The 21,971-nt window shown below is 34.1% G+C and overlaps 1 protein-coding gene across 2 annotated transcripts in view; it reads left to right on the forward strand.

Annotated features, from left to right (window-relative positions):
* Positions 1-21,971, forward strand: part of LOC149787213 (glutamate--cysteine ligase catalytic subunit-like) — a 76,726-nt gene that overhangs the window by 26,625 nt on the left and 28,130 nt on the right. For both annotated transcript variants that reach the window (XR_016425128.1, XM_089977711.1), the window contains exons 5-9: positions 7,361-7,474; positions 13,316-13,374; positions 14,466-14,585; positions 18,491-18,588; positions 19,842-19,958. Coding sequence is in view for 1 of the 2 variants with exons in the window: in XM_089977711.1 (XP_089833837.1) it covers positions 7,361-7,474; positions 13,316-13,374; positions 14,466-14,585; positions 18,491-18,588; positions 19,842-19,958 (508 nt within the window). In the remaining variant the exon portion in view is untranslated. The remainder of the gene's footprint in view (positions 1-7,360; positions 7,475-13,315; positions 13,375-14,465; positions 14,586-18,490; positions 18,589-19,841; positions 19,959-21,971) is intronic.

Consider the following 21,971-nt stretch of genomic DNA (forward strand, 5'->3'; position numbering starts at 1 on the left):
TTTAAGATATACCGTATCTCTTCTTTAGCATAAATCTTTTCTTTAGCATAGACCTTATTTCTGCTTTAATGTAGACCTTATCTCTTCTTCAACATATACCGTATCTCTTCTTTAAGATATACCTTATCTCTATAAGATATACCGTATCTCTTCTTCAAGATATACCATATCTCTTCTTTAAGATATACCGTATCTTTTCTTTAAGATATACCTTATCTCTTCTTCAAGACATACCATATCTCTTCTTTAAGATATACCTTATCTCTTCTTTAAGATATACCGTATCTCTTCTTTAAGATATACCTTATCTCTTCTTTAATATGTACGATATCTCTTCTTTAAGATATACCTTATCTCTTCTTTAAGATATACCGTATCTCTTCTTTAAGATATACCATATCTCTTCTTTAAGATATGCCTTATCTCTTCTTTAACCCTTTACCTCATAGAGCATAGTGACAAAGTGCAGCATGCTATAAATAGAACACCTGTTACCTAGCCAACCGCATACTCATAGGCCTGCCTGTGAATTGTTAAGCAATGTAGTGGTGTTACGTTTAACAGCAGTTTTAACCATTTTACGTTTTAGGTACACATCTATTATATATGGAAAAATTTAAGAGTAAAGTCCAATTGTTATAGCTGTGTAATTATTTTTCATGGAAGAATATTTTATGTGCTTTAAAATCGAGAGAGAACTCGTTCACCGTCATGTCAGTGTGGCCGCGTGACCAACCATAGCTGCCATTTCCCATACTCAAAATTTACATGTTTTTCGTCTGCGTCTATATCACTAAGTCATCAGAATTTGATAATCAATAAAAACTAATTGCTGCTTACATAAATATCAGAGCCTTTACCTAAGTTATTGAATCTTTTGTGGTTGTGATTCTAATTGTGAAAACTTCGTAAGTACTAATGAAATCCTGCCTGTGAACTGTTAAGCAATGTAGTGTATGTTACGTTTAACAGCAATTTTAACCATTTTACATTTTTGGTACACATATATTATATGTGGAAAAATTTAAGAGTAAAGTACGATTGTTATAGCTGTTTAATTATTTTTCACAGAATAATTTTTTTATGTGCTTCAAAATCGAGAGAGAACTTGTTCACCGTCATGTCAGTGAGGCCGCGTGACCAACCGTAGCTGCCATTTCCGATACTCGAAATTTACAAAGTTTTCGTGTGCATCCACATCACTAAGTCATCTGAATTTGATAATTTATAAAAACTAATTGCTACCTACATCAATATCAGAGACTTTACCTAGTTTATTGAATCTTTAGTGGTTGTTATTCTAATCGTGAAAACTTTATACGTACTGAATGAAATACGCGGCTGCCATTTTGGAGAGTGGAGATTACGACCCAGTTACTTTAAATAGCAGATATCGACCAGTACATGAATAGCAACCACGTGATCTGATGTAATTGTCATTTGCAGAAATGAATGTAGTATCTAATGGGGGGGTTTTCCCCGAAGGTGGCGCTACAAAATGGCTGATGTTTACAGCAGGCGTCAAAAGGCGCTTCCATGCGAATCTTGTAGAGGCGTCAAAAGGCGCTTCCATGCGAATGGAGTAGAGGTGTCCAAAGACACTTGTATGAGGTAAAGGGTTAAGATATACCTTATCTCTTCTTTAAGATATACCGTATCTCTTCTTTAGCATAGACCTTATCATCTCTTCTTTAAGATATACTGTATCTCTTCTTTAGCATAGACCTTATCTCTTCTTTAAGATATACCGTATCTCTTCTTTAGCATAGACCTTATCATCTCTTCTTTAAGATATACTGTATCTCTTCTTTATTATAGACCTTATCTCTTCTTTAAGATATACCGTATCTCTTCTTTAGCATAAAACTTTTCTTTAGCATAGACCTTATTTCTGCTTTAATGTAGACCTTATCTCTTCTTCAAGATATACCGTATCTCATCTTTAAGATATACCTTATCTCTTCTTTAAGATATACCGTATCTCTTTTTTAAGATATACCGTATCTCTTCTTTAAGATATACTGTATCTCTTCTTTAAGATATACTGTATCTCTTCTTTAAGATATACCTTATCTCTTCTTCAGGATATACCGTATCTCTTCTTTAAGATATACCATATATCTTCTTCAAGATATACCTTATCTCTTCTTTAAGATAGACCTTATCTCTTCTTTAAGATATACCGTATCTCTTCTTTAAGATATACCTTATCTCTCCTTTAAGATATACCTTATCTCTTCTTTAAGATATACTGTGTCTCTTCTTTAGCGTATTTGATCTCTTCTTTAGCGTAAGCCTTATTTCTTAGTGTACACCTTATCTCTTTTATGTAGTACAACACCTTATCTCTTCTTTAGCACACACGTTAGCTCTTCTTTAGCACAAGACATCTCTTCTTTAGCACAACACATTAGCTCTTCTTTAGCACAACACATTATCTCTTCTTTAGCACAACACTTTTTCTCTTTAGCACAACATGCTATCTCTTCTTTAGCACAACACGTTTTCTCTTCTTTAGCACAACATATCTCTTCTTTAGCACAACACTTTATCTCTTCTTTAGCACAACAAGTTAGCTCTTCTTTAGCACAACACATTATCTCTTTAGCACCTTATCTTTTATTTAGTACAGCACCTTATCTCTTTAGAAAAACATCTTATCTCATCTTTAGTCAACATTATACCTCTTTTCTAGCATAGACGACATTTCTTCTTCAACATATACCTTATCTCTTCTTTAGAATAGACCTTTTCTCTCCATCAGCATATAATTTATATGTACAGATGAGCATGTGAAAGTTACTGGTGCCCATGAACATGGTAAAAATTTTGTCAGTGTACATACTGTTATCATAATCTGTGTACACTTTGCAAACACTACATTACATACTGTTATCATAATCTGTGTACACTCTGCAATCACCACAATACATACTGTCATAATCTGTGTATACTGGAAACACCACATTACATACTGTTATCATAATCTGTGTACACTCTGCAATCACCACATTACGTACTGTTATCATAATCTGTTATATTGTGTGTAAACAGATTATGACAGATGTAATATGGTGTTGGCAGGGTGAACATTGATTCTGACATTGGTATGTAATGTGGTGTGTACAGAGTGTACACACATTATTATAACAGTACTTAATATGGTGTTTGCAGAGTGTACTCGGATTATGATAACTGTATGTAATATTGTGCTTAAACACCACAATACACACTGTCATCATAATCTGGGTGCACCCTCCAAACACCACAATATATAGTTTTGTCATAATCTGTGTACACTGTGAAAACACCACATTACATACTGTTATCATAATCTGTGTGCACACTGCAAACACCACAATATTGTCATAATAATCTGTGTACTCTCTGCAAACACCACAATATATACTGTCATCATAATCTGTGTGCACTCTGTAAACACCATGTTACATACAGTTTTCAGATATGTGTACACTCTGAAAACACCACATTACATACTGTTATCATAATCTGTACACTCTGCAAACACCACATTACATACTAACACCATCATACATGTTGCCATTATAATTATTCTATTTAACAAACACCACCCCCATCCCAGCAAAAAGTATTATAGTTTATATCTATAAAAAAACCAACAATAAATATAGTACATTTTTATGCTTTTGTTCATCTGTTACAATTGCTCATAAAAAATTGATTTCCATTCCATTCCTGATGATTTTACAGCTGTAGTAGCAGTGTTTTTCACTAGTAGATTAATATGTATTGTTTGCTTTGTGATAACTTCTGCTATAAAAATGCAACTTACAAAGTATCAGTCCCTGTGCCATTATTCAACTTTTGCAACATTTTCTATTAAATAAAACATAAACTCCATATGAAATGTCTTGTTGAATACCTTCACCAAGGAATATTTCTAATTTATTACAGACATGATTAATATAGCTGGATAAATCCAACTGACATGACAAAACTGCCATTGTTTCTGCTTTTACACTTTATGTGGATTAGTTCATCTGTATTTCTTTTTGGGCTGGTCTCTGCAGACGGGACCAGGAAGTAGCTGATTAAATCTAGTAATCAGGCAACTTACAGAAGAAAAAGTTAATATCTTATATGTAACACTTTCAGCTCTTGGATTGTTAAATTTGTACCAAATCAGACATTTCCAGTAATAAATATATTGAACAAGACCTTTGTTTAAGGCATGTAAATTATTGTTTTTCAATTGGTTGATAAATTTTGTAGAAAATGCAGGAAAGGCAACGACATATAATTAATTCTTCTATGTCAGCCAGTTGAGCTGTGACCCAGATCTTCTTTCATTTTCAGCCAGTCAAATATGATGTTACAAATGTAAAGTTCTTTGTAAATGGCTTACACAAAATTGCAAGATCTAGATCAGAAGTTTTATCATTTCCAGTCCAGGATCGTAGCTGGATGCAGTAGCATGGGCCCAGGTCCTGTATTCATAAAACACATGGGCCCTGGTCCTGTATTCTCAAAATGCATGGGCCCTGGTCCTGCATTCTCAAAACATCTTGAGCATGAAAGTCAGTTGCAAGCTTAAAATTCCCAAGTTAGGTTTGATGCTGGTGTTATACATAATGGACAGTAGCCTGTCAGGAATCAAAGTTAAAAAGATCAGGTGTACTTTTAATCAAATTGAATTCTTGTCAATCTTATGAGCAAACTTTGAGTTTCAGCTTGAATTCCTTAATCAAAACATTTGAAGAATACAGGGCTAGGCCTGGTTCCATATTCACAAAACTTCTGCTTACTTTTACAATTAATTTTTTTGTAGATGATTAAGAAAGACTTAATAATGGAAAAGTCTGAAGGGTTGAAATTTATCTGAATTATGAAAATTAATTAAGTTTGGTAAAAATTCATGAAAAGTTGAAAAATGATACGTCAGTACCAATTGTAGTTTTATAATTGAAGTTGATGAGTTTTGTATGAGTCTGATTAGAAATTAGTTTGTTGCACATTATAAGCATGCATCCATGATAACAGTAGCTATGCACATTATAAGCATGCATACATGGTAACAGTAGCTATGCACATTGTAAGCATGCATACATGGTAACAGTAGCTATGCACATTGTAAGCATGCATACATGGTAACAGTAGCTATGCACATTGCAAGCATGCATACATGGTAACAGTAGCTATGCACATTGTAAGCATGCATACATGGTAACAGTAGCTCTGCACATTGTAAGCATGCATACATGGTAACAGTAGCTATGCACATTGCAAGCATGAATACATGGTAACAGTAGCTCTGCACATTGTAAGCATGAATACATGGTAACAGTAGCTCTGCACATTGTAAGCATGCCTACATGGTAACAGTAGCTCTGGACATTATAAGCATGCATACAAGCTAACAGTAGCTGTGCCTCTTGTTTTATAATCTTCGGGTGGATGCACATTGTACACAAGCATATATGGTAATCATAGCTATGGTAACTGTAGCCATTCCTTATTTATGTGAAGGTCTTTGCTCATGTATTATTGTCTACATAATAAACCTGACCCAAACTCAAATCTTGATCAAGACAAGATGGACACATATATGGATGTACATAGGGACAAATAAAGAGACAAAGGTAAGACTACAATATATGTGTATCAAAGCATATAAATCAAACAAACTTGAATGCTCAATCTATTTATAGCATCCTCATTTCTGTTCTCAATGCTGCTCTGTTTAAAGCAATTCTATCAGAATTAAGTCCGCATGCTACGGATCAAGATTTGAGTTTGGGTCAGGTTCTCAGACTGTTGGCTCCAGAGTTGGGCAACATTGTTTTTTTGATGTGACTCCGTGAGTTCAGTACCATTCCACCAAAACTCAATCCTGCTTTTGTAACTTTTGTTAAATTTTTATTTTAGGTCAGTTCTTTTATGTAAATATACATTGATAGATTAAATACCATCTTCCAGAAGTAGGTCACTGTGACCTAAATGTTGGCTTCATTAATTAGAGTGAAGTATTGGATTTAGGTCAGATTTAGCTTACTTGGCCATAAAGCCAATTGAACTATAGCCCCTCACGTATTGTGCTTTATCATTTCTTTCACTACTTTGACTGCTGTACCTGTGGTGGTGGGTGGGTTGTTCATTGATCTTAATGATAAGGTTTTTGAAAGGTTTTGCACTGCTATTGGCAATTATTCATAATTATTGTAAGTAATATTAATGTAAGTTTATCATATTGATTCCATAATATGCTAGTGATTGTTTAATGAAAATATTCAAAATTTCAAAATTAATTATACATCTTTTGCTTTGTATGCAAGTATTACTCCCCCTCTAGAAACGATACCTCTTTTTAAAGGCCACTTTCCTGTTACAAAAATGCCCTTATAGGATGGCAGCCACTGTATACTTTGTGTTTACTGTATGCATTTTGATGGGTTCAGCAAGATTCCACAAAAGTAGGTTTCTTAAGTCTAAATTTCAATCTTTGTGACTTTGCATTGAGGTTGGTTAATCAAATGTTTTGTATCCAGACTCATGCAACTTTTGTATGTATATGTGTCTTGGAGAATACAACATTGTTTTGATCAAAAATAGGTCACTGTGACATATACATTATTGATTCCAGTCCTTTCAGCGACACATTTTGTCAGAGGATTGATCTTGCTGATTACAGCACAATATTAATATTACTATGTCAGTGACCTATATTTCACACATAAGTGACTTTCATTAAGTTTGCATTTACTTGACTGCTCCGGTGGCCTAGTGGTTAGAGCAGCCACCTCGGATGTGGGAGGTGGTTAGTTCGATCCCTGGCCGAGTCATACCAGAGACTTACAAAAATGGTACTAACAGCTGCCTTGCTTCATGCTCAGCATTAAAAGGTTTGTTTTAGGACTGGTTGGCCTGGTGTCAGGATAATGTGACTGGGTGGGACATCATGCTACATGTCTGCAGCATGATGCCCCAGTGTTAGACATCACTATAAACTGCCACACTGCAGACTTCGTAACGATATGACTGAAAAATTGTTAAATCTACGTTAAAAATCCTAATCACACACACACACACACACACACACACACACACACACACACACTTCATTTGTTCATGCAGGGTTGTCTTTAGGTTCATAAAAAATGGATGTGATGGAGCATTTTGTAATATAAAAAAGCATCACATTTCTTGTTTTAAGGTATAAGAACATGCATTAACATTTCTTCAGTGAAAGTGACATTTAATTGAGTATATATAAATCATATCTTCTATTTTCATATCAGAAGTAATCTAATATGCTTTTAGTTTAAATGGTTGCAAATCTAAATTAAATATTTTTTCCTCAATTTTATATTTTAATTTTTAGGACAGGATGTCCATCATTTACATTCCCAGTCTGTGTGCCTACTCCAAATGAGGGTGCCTCACATTCATTATTTTATCCAGACAGTGTCATATATCCAGACCATCCTCGCTTCAGGTATAGTATATATGTTGAGCTGTGTTATTCTTCTTTTTTGTTGTTGTTGTTTTGTTGCTTTTGACCATGCTTGTGAATAGGGCAGCAGTGTTTGTAAACAAAATAATTCTAAATGTGTACATGGCTACAATAACTAAAATAATACCATTGAATGGAAATGTGGAAATGATTAGAAACTAAACCTTTCTCCTTATGTACCTATGAGACAATCAGTGCATGCCTTACCTTGCTAAACATTAAGCAGTTTCATTTTATGTATGTCTTGTACATCATATTCTGACGGGATTCAACATCTAAGATATATCTTTTTTGAATTTATCTACTAATTTTGGTCAAACATCCTCAGAATCATAGCGATATTGTTTCCAACGGATACATATGTCTACATAATGAAAATAAATGCAACTGGACCTACTCTGTGGACATGCACATGGATGATTTTGTCGGCTCGGCTGTAGGGTGGCTTATGGACCCGAAATATTGTTTCTTTAACAGAAATGTCACTAATCAAAGGTTCTGAAAACAAACATGCTTTTCAAATGTACATAATGTAGTTGAAATAAAATTGTAGTCACAGTATCAGTAAATCAGTCTGGTGTGTTGTGTCATGTAATTTGGTATGAAACAAGTTCTTGTGAACTTTGGTTTTATTAGTGATGCCACATGTGAGGTGAAAAACATACATAACATACTTGATAAAAGAAACAACCAAAATATCCTATTAAATAGTACTTGTTAGTAATGATGTAGAAATTTTCCAATTAGTCGGAATGGGTATTTCCTGTCTCACCAAAAGCCATGTGTGTTTTCTATTCATGTCAGGGGTTTTGTATGTTGCTGGGGTCATGTAGGTGTATTTATTCATCATAGATATTAATTGTTCTAAAATTTAATACTAATATAGTTTAATCAAAGACTGTTCAATCCTGGTTACTGAATGCTCAGCACCATAACTGTCATCAAGAAACTTGGGACAAAAAATTTGATTATTATGGGCTTTTTTGTAGTGGCCAGGTATTAAACTAGGTCAAGAAAAGTACATGTCCAGTTGAACCCTGACTATATAGGGGATTACACATTGTTTTCAATATGAGTAGTTTTATTGTGACAGTCAATCGTGTTTGTACTGGAGATCACGTCCTGAGGTTGACCTTGTCCAGAAATGGCATGGTACTTCAGCAATTAGTACCTGTGGTATATGTTTAATTGATCATGTAAGTATTGATGTATGTGGATCCACATAAAGTGAATAATCACCGTTTAAAGGTATGTTTAATCAAATTCTAAAAAATGAAATAGTTGGTACTGAATGTTTACATGCCCAGTATGACTTTTGTAATAATTGTGTAGATTTTTACCATCATTAAATTAAACTAAGCCATTTACATGAAAATATTGTACCTTTACTTGCGATGCCATATCCTAGCTCTTCAGAGGAAGACACATAAACTCAGAATCATCATCATCTTGAAGAACATGTGTCCCTGCATTGTCTGTTTAAATTATGTGTCCCAGGATTGTCTGTTTAAATTATGTGTCCCTGCATTGTCTGTTTAAATTATGTGTCCCAGCAGTGTCTGTTTAAATTATGTGTCTCTGCATTGTCTGTTTAAATTATGTGTCTCTGCATTGTCTGTTTAAATTATGTGTCCCTGCATTGTCTGTTTAAATTGTGTCCCTGCAGTGTCTGTTGAAATTATATGTCCCTGCATTGTCTGTTTAAATTATGTGTCCAGCATTGTCTTTTAAATTATGTGACCCTGCATTGTCTGTTTAAATTATGTGTCTCTGCATTGTCTGTTTAAATTATGTGTCCCTCCATTATCTGTTTAAATTATGTGTCTCTGCATTATCTGTTTAAATTATGTGTCCCTGCATTGTCTGTTTAAATTATGTGTCCCTGCATTGTCTTATGTGTCCCTGCATTGTCTGTTTAAATTATGTGTCCCTACATTGTCTGTTTAAATTATGTGTCCCTGCAGTGTCTGTTTAAATTATGTGTCTCTGCATTATCTGTTTAAATTATGTGTCCCTGCATGGTCTGTTTAAATTATGTGTCCCTGCATTGTCTGTTTAAATTATGTCCCTGCATTGTCTGTTTAAATTATGTGTCCCTGCATTATCTGTTTAAATTATGTGTCCCTGCATTGTCTGTTGAAATTATGTGTCCCTGCATTGTCTGTTGAAATTATGTTTACTTTGAATTAGAGTGACACATAGCAATGTTCAGGGCTGGCCTTAGGCTGATTGGACCGATTTGGCCCAATCAGGCCACATGCTCATGGGCACCTTGTGTTAGTAATTTAAAAAAAATATATCTATCGAGAAAAAGTAATTTTAAAGTGATGGAGGAAAATTGTAAGCTCAATATCGTATAAAACTTATTTAAAAATTTATTTCCAAATGCTGTGATCACAGGGGGCCCCTGTGCCTGTCTCATCTTGTTAAAATGAATCTTTCTGTTTCCATATAATGATTTAGTATATAATATTCTTTATTAAAAAGAATTCCATCAAAATATATGTGCCTTGTTTTGAGCATCATTTAAAATCATTATGTTTTCTAATTTTCATTTGAAGCAAGAACATTTGCAAAGTAATGTCAACAGCATTGTTATTAGTTGATATTATTGTGGTAAAAATAGAGTTATTTTAAATTGGTTGTTGTTGTGGGGTTTAAAACCATTTTTCAGCACACGATAGGCTATATGTGGCAGCCAGTATTAGTGGTGGAGGAAGAACCCGGGAAAACCCCGGAAAGAACCACCGATCCATGAGAAGCTACTGGCAAGCTTTCTCACATACCCACATTGGCTGAATCCGAGACTCGAACCCACACAGACAGAGGTGAGATGGCAGTGATCCGTAACGGAGAGCACTTTAGACCACTCGGCCACTTGGGGCCTCATTTTAAATTGGAGGCAGATGGTTGATATTGTTTTGGTATAAATAGAGGTATTAGAAAATGGAGACAGACAGATTTGGTATAAATAGAAGTATTCTACAATGGGGGCAGATTGTAGGTATTGTTGTGGTATAAATTGAGGTATTCCAAATTGTAGGCAGACAGTTGATATTATTGTAGTATAAATCGAGGATAATAAACACTCAAAAACCTTTCATGCTGCAGTCTTGAAATAACATTGTGCTTTCATGATAATTTGGTTATAGACAATTAATTTAGTTATTAAAAACAAGTGAAAAAATATTTTTGTGTTAAAGTCGCAACATTATAAAACTATAATTATTGTCTTTCCAAATGTATCAAATTCAGGGCCCAGGGATATTTTTTTCCAAGCTATTTTGCCTGGCACAAGTGAGTTGTTACAGATACCCATCCCATTCATCACTTTACTTGGCACAGTATGCTTATCCACTACACTAATTAACACTCTTGCTAAAACATCACAGGTTTTTGACACAGACTTGTTACTAAAAATATTGTTTTGAGTGAAGACGGAAAACCAATCTACTTAGAGAAACATATTGTAAATCAAGAAATTGCTGTTTTACACCTAGTCATCTGTTCCTTAATCGTTTCACGTTTGCAGTCATGTTTTTCTGTAATCCATGTGTCATTTTAATGTTGTTGTTGTTGTTGTTGTTGTTTTGGGGCTTAACGCCATTTTTCAGCACACGATAGGCTATACATGGCGGCCAGTATTAATGGTGGAGGAAGAACCCGGGAAAACCCCGGAAAGAACCACCGACCCACGAGAAGCTGCTGGCAAGCTTTCCCATATACCCACATTGGCTGAATCCTAGACTCGAACCGCCGCAGACAGAGGTGAGATGGCAGTGATCCGTAATGGAGAGCGCTTTAGACCACTCGGCTCATTTTAATGTGAAGATTTGCTTTTGATTGAGCTATCTATCACACATCTTCATGACCTAGACCATGACCTGCAAATTTTTTAAAATTTTACTTAACAATATTTTGAATAATGAACAAGCCAACCCTTACTATTTGACCATACACCTTAATGAAATGGCCTTTAAATTAGGAACTGATTGGATGATGGCAAACAGTATGAAGATATTATAGTTGCAGTCAGATTAAGACATTGGCATGTCCATGTTTGGTCTGGTTTTGAGTTTTCAGATTGGATTTAGAGGAGTTGGGCATGGAACTAGTCTGATTTTACAGGAGTACATCAGGTGTTTTAATCTGCCCAGCAAATTAAAACATGTTGAAAATGAATGGGACAGCCAGCCTTTTATAAAGTTCAAGCACTGAAATATCAGTAGGAATATTTAGATTGTTAGCCACGTGGGGAGGCGTGGGGGAGGCAGGAAAAGCAGCAATTGCATTTTTTAGATGTAATGTCTATATGAGTATTGTTTATGGTGGGAGAGATGATTGCCACTGCCACCATGTGTAATAAATAAAGATTGATATGTCTAGTAAGGAGCTATTGACCTCCATGTAATTACCTCCATGGAGCTTGGAACTGCAGTTTCTGAAATTGAATTCGAGGTTGTTATGGTTTAATTTTACTGTACCCATTTTTTTTATAGCTGAACATAATAATGACTTGGCTGCATCAGATCACCTTTCTGAACTTTTCAAATGTATGTTTTCCAAATCTACAGTAGCAGCACATGATATTTCATGATACCTTCCACCCTAGTGGAAACGCTGATCGTATTAAAAAAATTGGCTATTATTTGCAAAAATATTGACTGCTTGACTGGAAAGGTAGAGAGTGGAGTACCTAACCAATTTATGGAATAGCTCTATGTAAATACTTGATGCAGGTGGTACTTTAACTCAACTCCACTTCAAGAGTGGAGTAACAAACCAATTTGTGTAATAGCTTTAACTCAACTCCACTTCAAGAGTGGAGTAACAAACCAATTTGTGTAATAGCTCTATTTATGTAAATACTTACAGAAGGTGGCACTTTAACTGAAATCCACTTCAGGATTAGAGTACCTGACCAGTTTATGAATTAGCTCTATATAAATATAAATAATGCAGGTGATACTTTTGCTCAGTCCACTTCAGGTGTGGATTGTAGGTGACCAGTTTATTGATTAGTTATCTATAAATACTTATTGCAGTTGGTAAAATCATGTGTTTTTAATTTTAAAAAAATATTACTCAGCTCACATACCTGAATCCAGCTGTAAATCCTGATGATTTCACTGTGCAATTCGGTGTACTTAAGTGGAAGATGGTCATTTATATAATATTTCTCATTTCTGATATGTGCAGACATTTGCTGGAAAATGAGGGAAAACTTCGAACCAGAAGCTTTCAAGGCTTTTATGGGTGCTGGGCAAGTGATTTTCAAATCATCAGTGCTAAATATGTGATGGTTTCTGCCCATTGTACTTCTATGTGGTAATAATAATAATAATAATAATAAAAATAGTAATAATAAACACTTTATTTTAAGTTGGTATCTTAGTTAATATAAATTCAATTTCTTCCCTGAAGCCTTGGCAGGGACCAACAGTAAATCTTGAAAATATTATTAGTAACAAGATATTAGATATCAGAATGTAAAATGATATGCACTTACTGAAATTAAACAACTCACTCCAATTTATTACAGCTCCATAAAATTGGATTGCAAGAATTTGTTCAGTTAGGCATTGGCCTCTGCTTCAATCAGTCTGTTTTCACAAACATCCTATACAGCAAGTTGTTTTCAATACTCTGTTTTAGGCTGTTGTTTCTTTTAGAGATGAAGTAATTATTTTTAATGTTGGGGTATTGAAGTTATACAAAAGAATGGATTTTAAAAAGGGAAATGATGTTTGGTTTTTGAGAGCTGGTAGAATGCCTGCTGCAGCTAATAAGCCTCCCAGAGTTTAAATTTGCTTTGTATTGCAGAACTCTATCAAGAAATATTAGAGAAAGACGAGGAGAGAAGGTTGCCATTAATATCCCAAGTAAGTTTGACACAAAGTACATTTGTAGACACTTCTTAATGGGCTGATAGGCACATGTCAGGTAATTTTGATTTACAGTAATATTAGTAAGACCCAACTGACTCATCCCATTTGGTATGACTTAACTTACAGTATGTACAATGTGTATTGATCAAATTTCACTTGTGCTGGTGGAGGGTGCAGTTTAGTGTAGTTCAGTGGTCTATGCTTAATTTGCTGTCTTTAGCTTTACTTATCAAATATGATTTTCATTAGACTCTCTTTCAAGAGTGAAATTTATGGATTATCTCTATATTTGTAAATATTGCAGGTGGTACTTTCACTGAACTACACTTCAAGAGTGGAGTAACTGACCAATTTATGGAATAGTTCTATTTATGAAAACACTTACTGTAGGTGGTACTTTAACTCAACTCCACTTCAGGAGTATAGTACCTGACCAATTTATGGGTTATCTCTATATATATATATAAATAAATATATATAAATAATGCATGTGATACATTTGCTCAGCTCCACTTCAGGAGTGGATTGTAGCTGACCAATTTATTGATTACCTCTATTTTTAAATACTGCAGGTAGTACTTTAACTCAACTGTGCTTCAGGAGTGGAGTACCTGACCATTGTATGGTTTTGCTCTATATACATAAATACTGATACTTTCAATCAGTTCCACTTGGAGTGGACTGAAGTTAATCCATATATGGATTATTTTTGTATCTATAAATACTTACGGCAGTTGGTAAAATCATGTGCTTTCAATCAACAAAGTTATTACTCAGCTCACAGGCCTGAATCCAGCTGTAATCCTGGTGATTTATCTGTGCAATTTGGTGTACTTAATTGGAAGATGGTCATTTACATAATATTTCTTATTTCTGATATGTGCAAACAGTTGCTGAAAAACAAGGGAAAACTTTGAACCAGAAACTTCCAAGGCTTTCATGGGTGCTGGGCAAATATTTGTATACAGGAAATCTTATAAAATTTGTTTTCTTAAGACAGCAATAATTTAAAAAAAATGAGTTTTTACATTTCAAAATAGATCCACACATAATTAACTTTTACTTTTTTTATACAATATTTCCAGTTTACAAAGACATCAATACAAAAAGTCCATTCACAGAGGATTTCTCTGTCCTTGGAGATGATGGAGAGGCACAGAGGGCAGCACTTCCAGATCACATATACATGGACTGTATGGGATTTGGTAAGGTTTCTAAGATGTTAGCATTTTTGGAATATGTGTCACTTTTCAGGCAGCAGTGACAATGGCAGAGGTATTGCTACATATTTGAATTTTGTTTTACTGTTTTGTGTCCAGGCTTTATTTTAAAATGTGTTGAAGTTTTTAAAGATTTTAATTGAAATTTTTGTCTTAGAGATTTGAGTTAAAGTTGTTGCAAACGAGATGTGGGAAGGGCTGCATCATTGCATGCATGTGAGACAACAGAGTCTGTTGAACACCATTGAAGTTTGGCTTTCAGAGCTCATTCAACACTGACATTCTGTCAACAATAATGAACAAAAAATAATTCTTTATTTAATTGAGGGCTGCTCATATTATAAATGTTAGTCTCTCTTGAGGGTCTTGACTAATTAATCTATTAGGTCATAAACAAGAAAGTTGTAAAATGATCAGCAAAAGTAACTTAGGTCATGTGTATTCATTTTAAACACCTAAAAGATAATGTGATATACTGTGTACATGTGTGACAGTGTTAAACACCTAAAAGATAATGTGATATACTGTGTACATGTGTGACAGTGTTAAACATCTATAAGATAATGTGATATACTGTGTACATGTTTGACAGTGTTAAACACCTAAATGATAATGTAATATACTGTGTACATGTGTGACAGTGTTAAACATCTGTAAGATAATGTGATATACTGTGTACATGTGTGACAGTGTTAAACACCTAAAAGATAATGTGATATACTGTGTACATGTGTGACAGTGTTAAACATCTATAAGATAATGTGATATACTGTGTACATGTTTGACAGTGTTAAACACCTAAATGATAATGTAATATACTGTGTACATGTGTGACAGTGTTAAACATCTGTAAGATAATGTGATATACTGTGTACATGTGTGACAGTGTTAAACACCTAAAAGATAATGTGGTATACTGTATACATGTGTGACAGTGTTAAACACCTAAATGATAATGTGATATACTATGTACTTGTGTGACAGTGTTAAACACCTAAAAGATAATATGGTATACTCTGCACATGTGTGACAGTGTTAAACACCTAAAAGATAAAGTGATATACTCTGCACATGTGTGACAGTGTTAAACACCTAAAAGATAAAGTGATATACTCTGCACATGTGTGACAGTGTTAAACACCTAAAAGATAATGTGATATACTATGCACATGTGTGACAGTGTTAAACATCTAAAAGATAATGTGATATACTGTGTACGTGTGTTTCAGTGTTAAACACCTAAATGATAATGTGATATACTGTGTACATGTGTGACAGTGTTAAACACCTAAAAGATAATGTGATATACTGTGTACATGTGTGACAGTGTCAAACACCTAAAAGATAATGTGATATACTATGCACATGTGTGACAGTGTTAAACATCTAAAAGATAATGTGATATACTGTGTACGTGTGTTTCAGTGTTAAACACCTAAATGATAATGTGATATACTGTGTACATGTGTGACAGTGTTAAACACCTAAAAGATAATGTGATATACTATGTACATGTGTGACAGTGAAGTAAATCATAATAACACAGAAGTTCAACAAGTCATTAAAATAAATGGTTCAAACATGTATTTGCTTGTTTCATTTTAATACCCATAATATGATTGCAGTAGAAGGCTTGAGACCATCTCTGCATTTGTACTTCTTTCCTGAATCGGTTTTATTGCAGTAGCATGGAAACTATTAAATCTACAGATATGCAATTTTATACACTTTTCATGCTGACAAGTAAATGACCTATTTAGATTTTCACTTTATCATGCTGACAAGTACATGACCTTTTTATATTTTCACTTTATCATGCTGACAAGTAAATGACCTTTTTATATTTTCACTTTATCATGCTGACAAGTAAATGACCTATTTAATTTTTCACTGTATCATGCTGACAAGTACATGACCTTTTTATATTTTCACTTTATCATGCTGACAAGTAAATGACCTTTTTATATTTTCACTTTATCATGCTGACAGGTAAATGAACTTTTTATGTTTTCACTTTATCATGCTGACAAGTACATGATCTATTTAGATTTTAACTTTATCATGGTTACAAGTACATTACCTATTTAGATTTTAACTTTATCATGGTTACAAGTACATGACCTATTTAGATTTTAACTTTATCATGGTCACAAGTACATGACCTGTTTAAATTTTCAGATCATTTCAGCAATGTTAAAATTCTTGTACACATTTTTAAATTATGGGACTTTTTATTATAATTGGATAGAAAACTACTTGAGTTAGACAAATGAAATATAGCAGACATTTGTATTTATATTTGGATGACCCAGTTAGATTTTCAGGTCATGACAAAAATGTTTAGTTGTGCTGGTCATAGAACATAACAACAGTATGGTCTTTTCTCTGGCGTCCAGTCCTTTGACTGTCATCTATTAGTACAACTTTGTTATCACTACTCCGGAAAAACTACTAGTAGAATTGCCTTGAAACAAATTCGTACCAAGGTCTAGTGATCCTGAACGAATATGGTGACTATCAGACATACAGTATGGCCAGAAAGACAGCCATTTTGAGAATCTTGTTATCATATTCTAATATCCATTATGACTGTCTTGAAAGTCTTGTTATTGATACGATTCCTGAACATATAGCCATATTGACCTGGGCTTTTTCTTACAGGACTTTTTACAATGTCTTGTTGGTCCTAAATAAAAATGGTTCCCCTCAAACACCCATTGTAGTTGCCATGGTGGTCATCTTGAAAATCTCTGTTACTTTTCTTCAATGAATGATCATGTCTGTATGAGCTGCGCACTACAAATCTATGGTGATATTTTGCACTAAATGAAAATGGTACTGATCTAACTTTGAAGTAACTAAAGTTTCGATGATTAAGCTTGTACTCTAGCTGGCACCGTGAAAGACATTGTGCTGACATTAGAGAACGTGTTGACAAAATTAGTGATGATAATGAGCCTACACTTTTCTAACTTCACTATTGATATAATAGGCAGGGAAAATTGTGTGGGATGCCAACACAACGAGAGGGCCAGTAAACATAAAACACACTAACTCAACAAACAAGAAAATATTTGATTTCGGAAAGTTTTTAAAGTTCAGACAGAAAACAAATGTACACCTGAGTATCATACGATGATTCACAGTCTTACAGAGAAATACATTTACTTATTTGTTTGGTTGGGGTTTCTTTTTTAATCCAACATTTTTCTAAAATTTGGATTTGGCCCACTTTGGCATACGTGACATGTGTCAAACGTGATTAAAGGGTCTTAAGTATAATTATATTTGTAATATTCACCATTAATTTGTGACAGATACAATCATTTTTTACAGAAAAGATAATTTTTAAAATTATTTTGTCATGAACAATGAAAACATGCTGTTAATTTCATTAATTTTGTAACATGATTCCTTGAGAATTTCCAAATATTCCTCACTGACGGAAACTACTGACATACTGGTAGATTGAAAAAGGATCAAGTTATGCAACCAAAGGTGCTGACTAAGAATACAAGTTATTTTAGAAAAAGTAAAAATAAAGAATTGTGCAAAAACAATTGGAAGATGAACAAATACAAATAAATGCAAGCAAAGGATAACAGAATAGAATATAAAGAATAAATTCTGTAAAATGTATATAAAATAAAAAATAAAGTTAATACATGTAAAATTCTATCAAATTAAAAATGATGCTGATACGTATATAATTTTGGACACACTTTGTCAATCATTTGGCACAATTTCAGATACATAATGGGATGAAAGAAATGCATTTCAAATTCATTCAAATTTATATCTGGTACATTTTTTGGTACATAAAAGTTTCAGGATCGTTTGATGGTTATGTCGATATTGACACAATAACATGTCTTTGTTTCATGTTACAGGCATGGGCTGCTGTTGTCTGCAGATGACCTTTCAGGCATGTAACATAACGGAAGCTAGAAATTTGTATGATCAGCTGACTCCATTGTGTCCCATTATGGTAAGCTATAATTTCAGGCATGTAATTTAATGGAAGATTCTGGACAAAAATCATTGCTTCTAAAAACATTTGGATGTGGATGAAAATGATTCAAAATTTACATCGAAAAAAAATAAAAATGTTTTCGTAAAGAATACACTGATAAGCACAAGTTCATAAAGCCAGGACAAAATGGAGACTCTGAGGCTTTCAGTAACATCTGCAATTGTAATTTTCAGTAACTGAAGTGTGCTGTTATTTTTGTATTAAATTACTAGACCCCGAAAATGAACATCCACAGCCCGAAAGATGGGAACGTTTGGTTATTTTGTAAGAGATCTTCATATAAATCAGAAGATCAGGATATAATTATGCTAGGTGTTATCGTACGAGTTGCTAGGACTAGAGTCTATCTCGTGGGTCACTATCATGTGCTATCATATGAGTCATTATCATGCTAATCACTAACATATGAGTCACTGTCATGTCTTGTTATCATGTGAGTCACCATTATATTAGTCAGTCATGATAGTTGCTATAATGTGAGTGACTATCATGCATTGCTTTCATGAGTCACTGTCATACAAGCTAACATGAGTTATTATAATGAGTCATTATCATAAAAGTTACTGTCACAGGAGTCACTATCATGCAACTTGCTATCAAATGAGTCGCTATCATATGACATGCTGCCATATGACTCAATGTCATACAAGCTGTCATGTGAGTCATTATCATACAAATTGTTATGAGTCATTATCATACAAGTTGCTATCATATGAGTCACTATCATACAAGTTGCTATCATATGAGCCACTATCATGCAACTTGCTATGTTTTGAGTCACTATCATTCATATTGCTATGAGTCCCTATCATACATGTTGCTATCATATGAGTCACCATCATACACATTACTCTCATATGAGTCACTATCATACAGTTTACTATTGTATGAGTCACTATCATGCACATTGATATCATATGGTCACTATCTTACAAGTTGCTATCATGAGTCACTGTCATGCAAGTTGCTATCATATGAGTCACTATCATACAAATTGTTATCATATGAGTTACTGTAATGCAAGAAATGAATTGCCTGAAGAAGAAAAACAATGACATCAATAAGCACAGTTCTTCCAATGCTGAAAATTTAATACAGAATCAATGCTTTGATTTCCTGAATTTTAGGAAATGGTTTTATGGATCTCAAATGAACTAACTGACACTGCTGTGAAACATTTTGTTATGTGACATTAATTATCCTTTCAGCTAGCCCTTTCTGCAGCCTCCCCAATATATCGAGGTTACTTGGCTGATCTAGACACCAGGTGGCGTGTCATTTCCCAGTCTGTTGATGATAGAACAAGGGAAGAAAGAGGACTTGAAGTAATTTTTTTAATTATAACTTTTGAGATTTCATATAAACATTTTTTTGTTGTTGTTGCCTATAATAATGGATTCATTGGCATATTTTTCATATGTTTTTCATATTTGTCAGTTATGGTTGCAGTGGCTTGGCAGTGTTATTAACAGCGTAGAGACTTGGCTGTGTTATTAATATTAACATTGTAGAGGCTTGGCAATGTTATTAACAGTGTAGAGGCTTGGCAGTGTTATTAACAGTGTAGAGACATTGCAGTGTTATTAGCAGGGCAGAGGTTTGGTTATGGGGGCATCAGACCTGTCACCCATATGATTTGACGTAGGCTTTATCAAAATAACCCATAAAAGAGGGAAATGCATAATATAAACAAAAATTACTGAAATATAATTGTTGCCGTAAAATCCAGGTACTGGCTTATCCATGTTTGATTTGGATCCTAGTTTCATATTAGATCTAGGGGAGTTGGTCAGGGAACCAGGCTAACTTTACAGGAGTGCCTCAAATACTTAAAACTGCACATATGTTTTCATGCAAATCATTTGCATGATCAAGCTATTGCTTTCCGAATATAAAAAAAATTGTATCCAACAAGTGATACATGTTGGAGACAAAAGGGAAAATAAAGATCACTAGTCAGGTGAGAAGAAACCGAAAGGAATATTCTGATTCTTGGTGGAAAAGAAGCAGGAAGGGCATAAATTACATTTATTGGACATATGATAAGATGATTATGTCTCAAGGCAGGAGACATGATTGTCATCATTTGAATTCAAAACAAAATCCAAGAATTGCATCAAGTTGAGAGATAGCAAGAATATACTAAGCTCCATAGCGCTTGGAACTAATGGCAAATCAACTGTGATTTTTACATGCTTGTTTATTGTAAAGTTGGGAGGGGGGTGCAGGCCATCAGTTTAGGGACCTCAAAGAATTGCATGTCAAGGAGAAAACATTGATAGGATACTAATTTTCATGCATGTCATGGTAGGTGTAGTTCATGATTTTAATGCCTAAGTGAATGAATGAAGATCCATCAACATGGACAATAAAACCCTTTCCCCAGTCCCTCGATTTAAGTATCAACACAATTATTGCTGTTTTATAAAACCATGTAATTTGCTTCCCACAACAATAATTTCAGTCATAGTGGTGTTTTAAAATCAGTGCTTCAGAATCTTTTTTTACCCTTTTATCTGCCCCTCTAGAAAATCTTCCCTTTAGTGATGCCAGAATGCATCTGTTTTGTTCCTGTTGGATAATATCAGTAGGAAACTTGTCACCAGTGTAGTGATCAGATGTCACCAATGTAGTGAATATAGTGAATATGTCACCAGAGTAGTGACACCATGTAGTGATCAGATGTCACTAATGTAGTGATGCCAGTGTAGTGATCAGATGTCACCAGAGTGGTGACACCAGTGTAGTGATCAGATGTCACCAGAGTAGTGACACCAGTGTAGTGATCAGATGTCACCAGAGTAGTGACAGCAAGTTTTAAGGTAGTATGATATTTCATCTCAGGTGAGCCAATGGGACCTGTCTTCAGAATCTGATGAAAATCAGCCTGGTTTTTTTGTTATCATTGATAATTCAAATCATGACATATTACAAGATATGACTGTATAGCAGTCACTTTTAGTGGTAGATACATAGTACAGCTTGAGCAGTTTCAGAGTGAGGTTGCAAAGATAAATCTCATAAAATTTACCACCTTGAATATTATGATTTTTCTAGATCCTTAATCACTATTATATAGCTAGAAAAACATACAATTCAAAGGTTGTGAACAAAACCAAATCACTACAGAATATACCCACAGTAGTTCACTACATCAGTCAAAAAATACCTGCTACCTTCTATACAGTATCTTGAAATAGATTTTTTATATATTTATTAGTATAGTAACAAGTTGATTGTTAACACGTTATATTTAACTTGTCATATAATAGATTATGCAAATGGAGTTAGTTTGTCACATTGTGAAGTAGTGGTGTCATATTCGAAATAGAGCTGTA

Source organism: Sinohyriopsis cumingii, chromosome 12 (genome assembly GCF_028554795.1).
Source record: "Sinohyriopsis cumingii isolate HCF-2022 chromosome 12, ASM2855479v2, whole genome shotgun sequence".
In the NCBI taxonomy this organism is placed as follows: domain Eukaryota; kingdom Metazoa; phylum Mollusca; class Bivalvia; order Unionida; family Unionidae; genus Sinohyriopsis; species Sinohyriopsis cumingii.